This window comes from Myxocyprinus asiaticus, chromosome 16, assembly GCF_019703515.2.
Source record: "Myxocyprinus asiaticus isolate MX2 ecotype Aquarium Trade chromosome 16, UBuf_Myxa_2, whole genome shotgun sequence".
Classification (NCBI taxonomy): Eukaryota; Metazoa; Chordata; class Actinopteri; order Cypriniformes; family Catostomidae; genus Myxocyprinus; species Myxocyprinus asiaticus.
This window is the reverse complement of record NC_059359.1, coordinates 8800126-8811046: the sequence shown is the minus strand read 5'-3', so window position 1 is coordinate 8811046 and position 10921 is coordinate 8800126. Positions and strand designations below refer to the sequence as shown.

The following is a 10921-nucleotide window of genomic DNA, read 5'->3' as shown; positions in this document are numbered from 1 at the left end:
TCACGAGGGGATCTCATTGGTCGCTCCGCCCAGCGCTTCAGCTAAATGGCAGCGCAGAAGGAAACATTTCAAAATAAAAGTCAATCGATTGACGTCCCCCATATTAAAATATTGTAGTTTTCCAGAACAGTTCTATTTTTGGAATTTACCATAACCAGACCTTTTATCTACCCCTTCATAATAAATGTATGTATATATATAAACACTCACTGAGCACTTTATTAGAAACACTATAACGTTCATGAGTGGTCTTCTGCTCTTGTAGCCAATCCGCCTCAAGGTTCGACATGTTGTGCATTCTGAGATGCTATTCTGCTCACTACAATTGTACACAGTAGTTATCTGAGTTACCATAGCCTTTCTGTCAGCTCGAACCAGTGCAAAAATCTAAACTAGCCACAAACTTGCAGATGAGTTTTGATTCGCCGCAAATGTTTGCCAGAAGTTGCAGCTCTTCGCCGGTAGTGGTGAACCTCCGGCAAACCTTTGGCAACAATGGACAATTTGCCGCAAGTTTGCCACACAGCTCATTTGCATGTGAAAATTTGCTGCAAATTTGCCATGAACTCTCGATTTACGTATCTCCGTTGACCTGTCTCATCAACAAGGCGTTTCATTTCGCAGAACTGCCACTTACTGGATGTATTTTGTTTTTGACACCATTCGGAGTAAACTCTAGAGACTGTTGTGTGTGAAAATCCCAGGAGATCAGCAGTTACAGAAATACTTAAACCAGCCTGGATAGCACCCCTTATGGCAACAACAATCATGCCATGGTCGAAGTCACTGACATCACATTTTTCCCCATTCTGATGGTTGATGTGAACATTAACTGAAGCTCCTGAACTGTATCTGCATGATTTTATGCATTGCTACCACATGATTGGCTGATTAGATAATCGCATGAATAATTAGGTGTAGGTGTTCCTGATAAAGTGCTCAGAGTGTACATACAGTGTATAAGGGGGCTAAAATACTTGAAATGTTCAGTTTTGTTCAAGGTGATTAAATAAAAAGCTTTTTAATAACTGTCCAATAAGTGAAAGGCTGTTTGGGGTAAAAAGCCCCCCTGTTGCAGGGGCTAAAGGCGAAATATTAGTTATCAATAATGGTCAGAATGGGCTCACATTCACTGATCCAATCACAATGGAGATTAATTTGTTTACAGAATACTTGAGATGTAATGAAATGCCAAATGTGATTAAAATTAACAGAAAATGTTTAACTATTTTCTGATGTGGTTATTTTGAATGAGCATTATCTTAATTTGTCACTCAAAAAAGCATCTTGACAAATGTTGAACTATAACTATTGTCCCTATATTTAGTTACATATTTACTTTTCAACACCTTTTAAAAAAATATATTTTAATCAAAACAACCTTCCGTTATAATTTCTTTTCACACAAATTATTGCTCTCTCTCTATGTACAGTATATATATATATATATATATATATATATATATATATTGTATTTATTTTTATTTTTTTTACAGTACATTTGTACTTCACATATTTCCCAAGAACTTTAAAAATCATATTTTCAAAGTTTCAAGTAGCCAAAAGAGCCCCTGACAGAAGAATCACCTATTTATATTTATAAAAAAAATGAGAGGGAGAGATATGAGAAAGTGTAGTTAATAGTTGACATTTATTCAAAATGACGTGTGCAGTTGTGCTCAAAAGTTTGCATACCCTGGCAGAAATTGTGAAATTTTGGCATTGATTTTGAAAATATCTGATCATGGAAAAAAACTGTCTTTTATTTAAGGATAGTGATCATATGAAGCCATTTATTATCACAAAGTTGTTTGGCTCCTTTTTAAATCATAATGATAACAGAAATCACCCAAATGGTCCTGATCAAAAGTTTACATACCCTTGAATGTTTGGCCTTGTTACAGACACACAAGGTGACACACACAGGTTTAAATGGCAATTAAAGGTTAATTTCCCACATGTGTGGCTTTTTAAATTGCAATTAGTGTCTGTGTATAAGTAGTCAATGAGTTTGTTAGCTCTCACGTGGATGCACTGAGCAGGCTAGATACTGAGCCATGGGGAGCAGAAAAGAACTGTCAAAAGACCTGCGTAACAAGGTAATGGAACTTTATAAAGATGGAAAAGGATATAAAAAGATCTCCAAAGTCTTGAAAATGCCAGTCAGTACTGTTCAATCACTTATTCAGAAGTGGAAAATTCAGGGATCTCTTGATACCAAGCCAAGGTCAGGTAGACCAAAAAAGATTTCAGCCACAACTGCCAGAAGAATTGTTCGGGATACAAAGAAGAACCCACAGGTAACCTCAAGAGAAATACAGGCTGCTCTGGAAAAAGACTGTGTGGTTGTTTCAAGGAGCACAATACGATGATACTTGAACAAAAATGAGCTGCATGGTCGAGTTGCCAGAAAGAAGTCTTTACTGCGCTAATGCCACAAAAAAGCCCGGTTACAATATGCCCCACAACACCTTGACACGCCTCACAGCTTCTGGCAAACTGTAATTTGGTGTGATGAGATCAAAATAGAGCTTTATAGTCACAGCCATAAGCGCTATGTTTGGGGAGGGGTCAACAAGGCCTATAGTGAAAAGAATACCATCCCCACTATGAAGCATGGTGGCTCACTGATATTTTGGGGGTGTGTGAGCTCTAAAGGCACGGGGAATTTTGTGAAAATTGATGGCAAGATGAATGCAGCATGTTATCAGAAAATACTGGCAGACAATTTGCATTCTTCTGCACGAAAGCTGTGCATGGGACGCTCTTGGACTTTCCAGCACGACAATGACCCAAGTTGACCCTCCAGTGGTTACAGCAGATAAAGGTGAAGGTTCTGGAGTGGCCATCACAGTCTCCTGACCTTAATATCATCAAGCCACTCTGGGGAGATCTCAAACGTGCAGTTCATGCAAGACGACCAAAGACTTTGCATGACCTGGAGGCATTTTGCCAAGACGAATGGGCAGCTATACCACCTGCAAGAATTTGGGGTCTCATAGACAACTATTACAAAAGACTGCACGCTGTCATTGACGCTAAAGGGGGAAATACACAGTACTAAGAACTAAGGGTATGCAGACTTTTGAACAGGGGTCATTTCATTTTTTTCTTTGTTGCCATGTTTTGTTTTATGATTGTGCCAATCTGTTATAACCTACAGTTGAATATGAATCCCATAAGAAATAAAATAAATATGTTTTGCCTGCTCACTCCTGTTTTCTTTAAAAATGGTACATATATTACCAGTTCTCCAAGGGTATGCAAACTTTTGATCACAACTGTATATTACTGAACAATCATGGAGGATATCACTTTGTCAAGGTAAGACTTCCCATTAATTGTGCATCCTGTGTACTTTTATCAGTTTACAGTTCATGGATTTTTAGTAATTGTCAGATTTGTAGACATCAGTGATTATAGTATCTCAATCACTGCATATTTCAAAGTATGAGTAATTTTCTTTCAAATATTAAATTTTTTGATAAGTTAAATCATTTATTTAACCTACATTTAATTCATTCTGCATGCCCAGAACTAAATTGCCCCATATGAATCAATACAGTTGTAACATATTGTAAAATGTTGCAGTATGATTTCTATAAAATATTTTCCTGGTTTGTCTCTCAGTGTGTTCCTTTTTATGTATATCACTTATCAATAAGATTTTAACATTCAGAGATGGAATGTGATAAGGACACTTCCTGAGAAAACCAACCCTGAATTGAAAATAAAGTAGACAGTATCAGTTGTTTATCATCCAAATTTATTGTTTTGTCCTCAAACAAGTAGAAAATATATATTTAGTCTAAAACAAGCAAAAGCCTATTAAAACAGTTCAATTAAATTAAAAGCATTGCACAAGATCTATGGCTATGGGAAATAAAGCTTTTGCCACCACAGCAGGGCGTCTTCAGTTTTTAAGGTTCGTCATGAGTTTCAAATCACAATCCATGATGGTTCCAGATCTGTATTATTATTTGTGCATGTAAAAAATCTGTTTTACAGAGCCTAGTAACAGCCAGACTACTTTCATAACCTTTTAGAAATACACTGCCAGTTTAACACTATTAGTGACAGAAATTCAACTGTGATTTGATTCTGCACTTAAATGCATTCAGTTAAAGCAAGATCCCAGTAGCAGGTTCTCAAACTATAGAAAACAGGAAATGAGCGGTTATTAACAGTGGAGAGGATGCATGTTGCCAAGTTTGTGTGTGCTATTTTGTTCAAACAGTACTTACCATGTTCACCGAGGCACCTTTGACCTCTTGCCTATAATATACTACAGTATTCATAGGGAATAAGTTCAGGGTTGCAAGCAAGTCAAAAATATGTAGAAAGAAAGAGCAGCTTTTAAAAATCCGTAAATATCAGTCTGAAAAAAAAACAAAAACAAAACCGCAAAATAATTGTCTGAATGATCGCATTACAAGCAACCCACTTGTTTAAAAGTGAAACTCATAATCACCGTAAATACAAGATTATAAAACGCTTTTGTAGACCTACTTGTAGAGCGCAAAGGTATATGTACAAATTCAAATACACTTTTTCATCATTATTCTCAATGTCTGACGCATGCAAATATAATGAAGACATTGAATGTCTTACACAGGGGTCCTTTTTAAGTACCTGTTATAGTGCTCTGCATTCATGCACAAGCATTATTATAACAAAAAAGCCCAATTATATCTTCCCACAGGGTAATTATTTATCAATGGTTCTTTGATGTTTAAAAAACAAAAAAATCCCTCAAAAGAAGCAAAAAAAACATGACCATCTTTGACAGCTCAGAAAAAAAAAAGAAAAAAAAAAACCACAAAAAGACACAGAGCTTGCTTTAAAATTAATTTCCATGAACAGCAAATAGCAAAAACGTTTACAATTTTCCATGTTCCCATTGAATATTAGAAAATACTTGAACAGTCCAGTTGAAAAGCGTGTTAGCTGTAAAATAGTCACAATCTCCTATTTATCACAAGCACTGACATTTCCACAAAATAATTTTCTTCATGTATTATTTCAAGCCATTATTGTGTGAAGATGTCCCACATTATGGCAGTGAAAAGGAACAAAAGGCTACAGCTCTGTATTGTATGTAAAAATCTATATTCAGCTTCCTGTTGGATGCACTGTCCTGTACCTCAAATATCCATCGTCAGTATATGGTGAAGGCAATGGAAGTTTCCAGCTTGCACAATAAAAACACTAGGAAAGAGTGATAAAACACCTTAGTAACTGAATTTGAAAATTTAATTTGATCTCACCCCTTTAACTGCTACACAAATAATGTGGCTGGATTAGTTTTTTAAACCCAGCACGTTATAGAGGTCGCCAAAGTGCCTCTTGTGTGTTTCTGTCCAAATGACAACGTATTCATGCATATTACTTTAATTAGCTATTCGGTCCATAGCGCAGGGAACCATAACATTCAAAAAATACCTTTGGCACTAAGAGTTCTCCAATGACAGGAAAAGCCGCCTTAGAAATCAGGAAATTTCCACCCTACAAAGAGGCTTCGAATAGGATATCTTTGCATGTGCAAAGTTTAAGGTGCAGATAAATTCTGGTAGACATTAAAATCAGTTCAAATTATATGCATGACAATGTCAAGATAATTTAAGGGCTCTCGAGTTACCAATGCACTTCAGAGCCGCAGAGAGAAACGCTGTTCATGTATCACATTAATTTCTAAAGCCAAACATGTGCACTGAAGTCATTCTCCACAACATTTATGATAAAAGGAACTTGTCCAACTTTAAGTGAAGCTATGGAAAATGTAAGCAGAATTGGTGCAGTGAAGGAGGGCATGTAGTCATGAGCTTTTTACCACAATAATCATTTACAAGGACTCTTGGCCACTCCCAACCTTTAACCAAAATGAACCCACTTCAAAGAGACAGATCCTCGGACGTGGCCAACGTTTTCTGAACACTCTGCGGAGGCTCCCATGTATCACTGTCATCTGTGTCTTCATCATCATCATCATCATCGTCATCACCATCTCCCATTGCAGAAGGTCCTTGCTCCTCAATTGTCGTCTCATTTTCGCCCTGTAATTCATCCTCTTCCTCATCTTGTTCTTTATTTCCCGTTTTATCTTCAAAAGGGTTGGTACCCATTTCCTCCTTCCGATGAATCTCCGCAAACCACTCTCTCACTTGCTCGTAGCTCATGTTAGTCTTGGCAACCAGTTCATCCAAGTCCTGTTCGTTCAGGAATTTGTGCTTCAAGTAGTATTCCTTCAGAATTTCTCTCCCAGACTTGAACTTTATCGGTAATGCCTTCTCTGATTCTGTATGCTTCTTCGGTTTTCTAGTACGTGTTCTCCCCCAACCGCGATTGCGAATCCTTCGTTTTCGGTTTCTGCTGCCATTCACGTTTCCACTTTGATAGTAAAAATACCACTTTAGGTTGCCGTTCTTCCAGGCATAGCGTGTGTCGCCAAACCAGTTGACAATGTAGGAGCGAGGCAGTTTACTCTCCTCAGCCAGCTGGTCGTATTCTTCTGTGGAGGGCCACTGGGTGCGAACAAATGCAGTCTTCAGAACGTGTAGCTGTTCTGGTGTTTTCTTACTAGCCTTTTCTTTGCTCATCCTTTTAACCCCAGGAGGAGTTTGGCTGCCCTTCTTCTGAGATGTTTCACCATCTGCTTTCGACTCAGAGGTCTCTGCTGCCGGGGTTTTTCTCTTTTCAGTAAACCAGGCATCGATCTCTCGTCTGGTGAGCTTTGTCACAGCCCTCAGTCGACTGAGCTCTTCATCAGTTGGTGTATCGCATTTTTGAAAACTTTCCTCCAAGACGACCAACTGCTCTGGGGTCTTTTCTTTAAATTTCTGCAGCGTAAAGTCTGGGAATGGGTTCCAGGTCTTGGAGCGTGTCTCCTTCTCTTTGACAGGTGATGGCATTGGAGACTGAGGTGTTTCGTCGCTGGAATCGATAATAATGGTGGCACTGCTATTGCTTCTGGGATTGTCATTAGAGATAAAGACATGGCTGTTCTTAGAATTGCGCTGGTTGTATCGGGTGTCACTAAACCACTTTTTGATTTCTCCTTTAGTGAGGTTGGTTAAATTCATCAGTCTAGCTATCTCAGCATCACTGGCAAACTGATTCTTCAGATAACTTGCTTTCAATTCGGCCAGTTGTTCCTTGGATTTCTTAGGCCGCAGGCCAAAGTGGTCAGCACTGAGAGCAGAGTTTTCCTGAGGGGTCAAAGATGGGGGCTGAACTGTAGTCGCTCTTTTAGTTTCACTAAGCGGGCTTGTCTGATTGGTTGCGATCTTGGGCGTCTGGCTCTGAATGGGCATTCCTGCTACAGTCAGCGTTATTGGCGTGGTAACTGGGAGGCTGTTTGCTGTGCCAACCTGGGTCAAAACCAAACCTGGCTGCCCCACAATCTGACAGGTCTGAAGAATGGACTGCAGGCCATTGGTGGCTGAGAGATGATGAGCCGGGATGACTGTGATGGTCTGGGGCACTGTGTGAACTGTGCCATTAAACTGCTTTCTCCTGGCTTCCTCAACCTCCTCTGGGGTCCAGCTAACACCATGCTTCAACCGCTGAGCAGAAAACCAGATCTTGATCTGCTCCTCACTGAACTTGGTCTGGGCCGCAAGTCCCATGATCTCAGACACTGACGGGTATGGGAACTTCTTGTAAGTGTTGACCAGGACTGCATTGGTATCCATGGCAGCATTGTAGGTGGGAATACTGCTCACAGGTATTAGAAGTTGCGCTTGAGCACTCTGCTGGGCCTGCAAGGCAGAAAGAACCTGGGCCAGACCAGCCGGAAGAACCGTTGCAGAGTTCATCACCAGCTTCTTCTGATCTGCAACCACAGGGTTCGAAATGTTGACAAGAACACTGGGCTTTGCAGAATCTGCGAGCAATGGGCTCAGCAGCTCTCCTGCCATGGGCGTGCCCATAACCGATGCTTCTAACGGCTCCAGTTCCATCTCACTTTCAGCCACTGTCTCACTTTCACTTGTGCCTTTAAGAGACATAGCTATTCTCTTGGGTTCAGACTTGCTTTTCATTTTCATTATGGGAGTCTTGCTGAGAGAGATGCCAGAAACAGAGGGGTCATCACTGTCTTCAATCTCTGTCTGCAAAAAACCACCCTCAGCAGTCAGATCAGAGATGGGCTGCTCTAGCGATGATTGACCCGAGCGTTTTCCAGAAGAACAACAATCCTCGCTTGAGAAATGGCACCCCTCATATTCTGTAAGGACAGTAAAAGTATAGTTTTCATTATAATTACTATTTGAGAATGCTAAAGAGGTCAAAATTGTATGACTTGCACAAGGGTTGCTACTTGCTACCCTTCTAACTTATGGAACAGTCCCATCTATAAAGATTAAAAGATTTGTCCCGCATATAATCAATACACGATTTGTCCTGTACTTTTAAGCCCTAACGGACCCCGGTCAGATGGCGAAATGGGAGACCCTAAGTTTTTGTCCTAACTAGCTATGATCATAAACAGCGATGGGCAACAAGACATTCTGTTGGTCGCTTGGTTTCTTTTTTTGTTGTGTTGTGCTGGGTAGGCATGTGACAATTTTCACATCACGATAAGCTATCACAGTATACGGTATTATCACGGTATTGAATTACATTATAAAAACTGGTTAAAATATAAACTTTATAGTGGTTCTTGTAATAAAAAGTTTAATTACTTTCTTCAAAACCAAACCGGCCTTTCTAAAACAGAAAACAAAAGAACTTTGAAAAGAACCCTAAACATTTTAAAAAACTAATGCATGTTTTTTTTTCTTTTCTGGATAGCAAGCCAGTTGCTAGCTACAAATTTAATGAACGCAAGTTCCCTAACACTGTATGGAAAAGTACGATTGTATTACTGAACTTAAAATTGAAATCATCATTGTGCCACATTGCCATTATTAATTACAGGACTTAGTTTTAGCTGATTACAACTGTATTTTAGTTGTTAGTACAAGAAGTTACCATGTAGCTAGCGGAGTTTTAGCGAACTACTCTTCGGCCACTTGAAAGCAAGCTACACATTATCTGCAAATGGCAACAACAGTTCACTTTTTGTCATCTTAGTTGTTACTTAGCTAGCTGTCTTTCAGAGTGTTGCCTCTGTTTTCAAAAACAGTCTGGAAAAACGAGCAGAACTGTCACAACTTACCTTAAATGTGTTCCTCCTTCAGCCATGCTTCTCGTCCACATTGGTTTTGTTTACATCAGAGTGTGTATGTGCCATTTATGCCACATACAGGCATTCACATGTTGTGAATCTTGATTTGTTGATGGAAAATACGAATATGCGATCAGAAAAATCTAAACCATTTGGCTAAAAGGTTCTCTAGATTTACGGTATTTTGAAGTACCCACAACAACAATACTGTGCATGTTAATTACCGTGATACACCGTATAACCGAATACCATCACATGCCTAGTGCTGGATGGCCTCGCCCATAGCAAAATCTCATTGGTCCAAAATCATTCTTAACATTGCTGACTATTAAACATCAACAAAATCCTGTTTGGCTGTGATTTTGTTGCTTTGAGCAGTACTTTCACTTTTAAATATAAACAATAGTAGTTTCCAGCAACAAGTAACATTTCTGACGTGCCCGGTTAGGACAAAGTGCTTCTCTGATAAATCTGACTCCAAGATACAACTCACCTGTCTCTGTTTCCATGGGAACCACTGCTCCCTCTGTAGGACCATCTGCCATACTCTCGGCTCCTACATTCCCTTCCAGGGCCTCCATATCTGGATCCTGCTCTACACCATCTGACTGAAGCACCATGCAGGGGGTTGTGGACTTCCTTCTGCTTGACATTGTGCTTGCAAGTGTGAAAAAGAGACTGAACTGTCCAAAAACCTCCAGGAGGTTTGATTTACATGCTAAACATTTGTCCTATTCCAAGTGTGGAGCTCAACATCCTGAAAGACAGAGAAACAATAACACACACGAAACTAGTTTGGGACAGTTGACTTAGAATTCTGTTATCAACATTCACACATCCATCCACAGTGCTGTGTCCTGTTATCTATTAGAGCCATTTCCATCATGGTATAGTATTTGGTACCCCATGGTTCTTAAATACCATGGTATTACCATGGTGCACTTTCCAAAATAGTACTTTCTGCTATTTTTTGTTAGTAAGGGAGTGGCCCATCCATGTACATCTACCATATTCATGCCCTTTGATATTTACATAGTACCCCTAGATTTAAAAAAAAAAAAAAAAACATAGTATGCTGTTGTCCTTGTTAATGAGGGAGCTGTTGCGACGCGCTGAAACTCACCGCAGGGTCCCCTCTCAACACCAGCCGCTGGAGTTCAGGTTCAGATAGCGGCTCTGGGTGCCTTCTCTGAGTATCCGCCGGTTCAGTTGCAGGAAGGGAAGGCAAGACGCATCGAAACCCGCCGCACGTAGAGAAAAAAACCCTGACTGGACCGGACAGTTGCGACGCAAATCAGAATGATCCTCTCTGTTGTGTCCGTGCGCCACTAATATTAGAGCGGGTGGGACTGCGCGGGTGTTTATGAGCGAACACAATAATCATCTGCGCTCATTTTAATGGCAGTTTTTTAATGTCAAGGCGTCACCACTGTCAGTTATACGTCGTGACGTCATCGCCAGGCGACTCCCGGCCGTCACGTAAAGCCGGTGATAACACAACATTTGGAAGCTAATTAAGTTAGGAAACTCATGTAGGACTTCGTATGGGTTCAGTGCACACATTCATGGTTCTAAAAGTGTTTGTATTATAAGGAACTAAAGCACTGACTACAGAAACGTAAAACCTAAATATTCTGAAACGGTCCAATCAGATTCAGCGTGCGGTCACGTGACCCCCTGCATCTTTTCATAGACTCGTTTGGAAATTTCCCCGTTTCCAAATAGCATGTCTTTAACGGTGAAGATTTCGTCAGA

General features: G+C 40.0%; 1 protein-coding gene across 2 annotated transcripts; it reads right to left on the bottom strand.

Annotated features, from left to right (window-relative positions):
• Positions 1-3754: 3754 nt before the first annotated feature.
• On the bottom strand, positions 3755-10616 carry LOC127454284 (zinc fingers and homeoboxes protein 1-like). 2 transcript variants are annotated; one of them, XM_051721379.1, is made up of 4 exons: positions 10290-10616; positions 9660-9923; positions 5891-8224; positions 3755-5208 (listed from the first exon to the last, which is right to left on the bottom strand). In XM_051721379.1, exons 2-3 carry the CDS (start codon positions 9817-9819, stop codon positions 5892-5894), a joined length of 2493 nt encoding a protein of 830 aa, XP_051577339.1. In that variant the 5' UTR covers positions 9820-9923; positions 10290-10616; the 3' UTR covers positions 3755-5208; position 5891. The 2 variants fall into 2 exon arrangements, with proteins under 2 accessions (XP_051577339.1, XP_051577338.1); XM_051721378.1 differs by lacking the exon at positions 3755-5208 and having other exon boundaries at positions 5240-8224.
• Between the last annotated feature and the right edge of the window lie 305 nt (positions 10617-10921).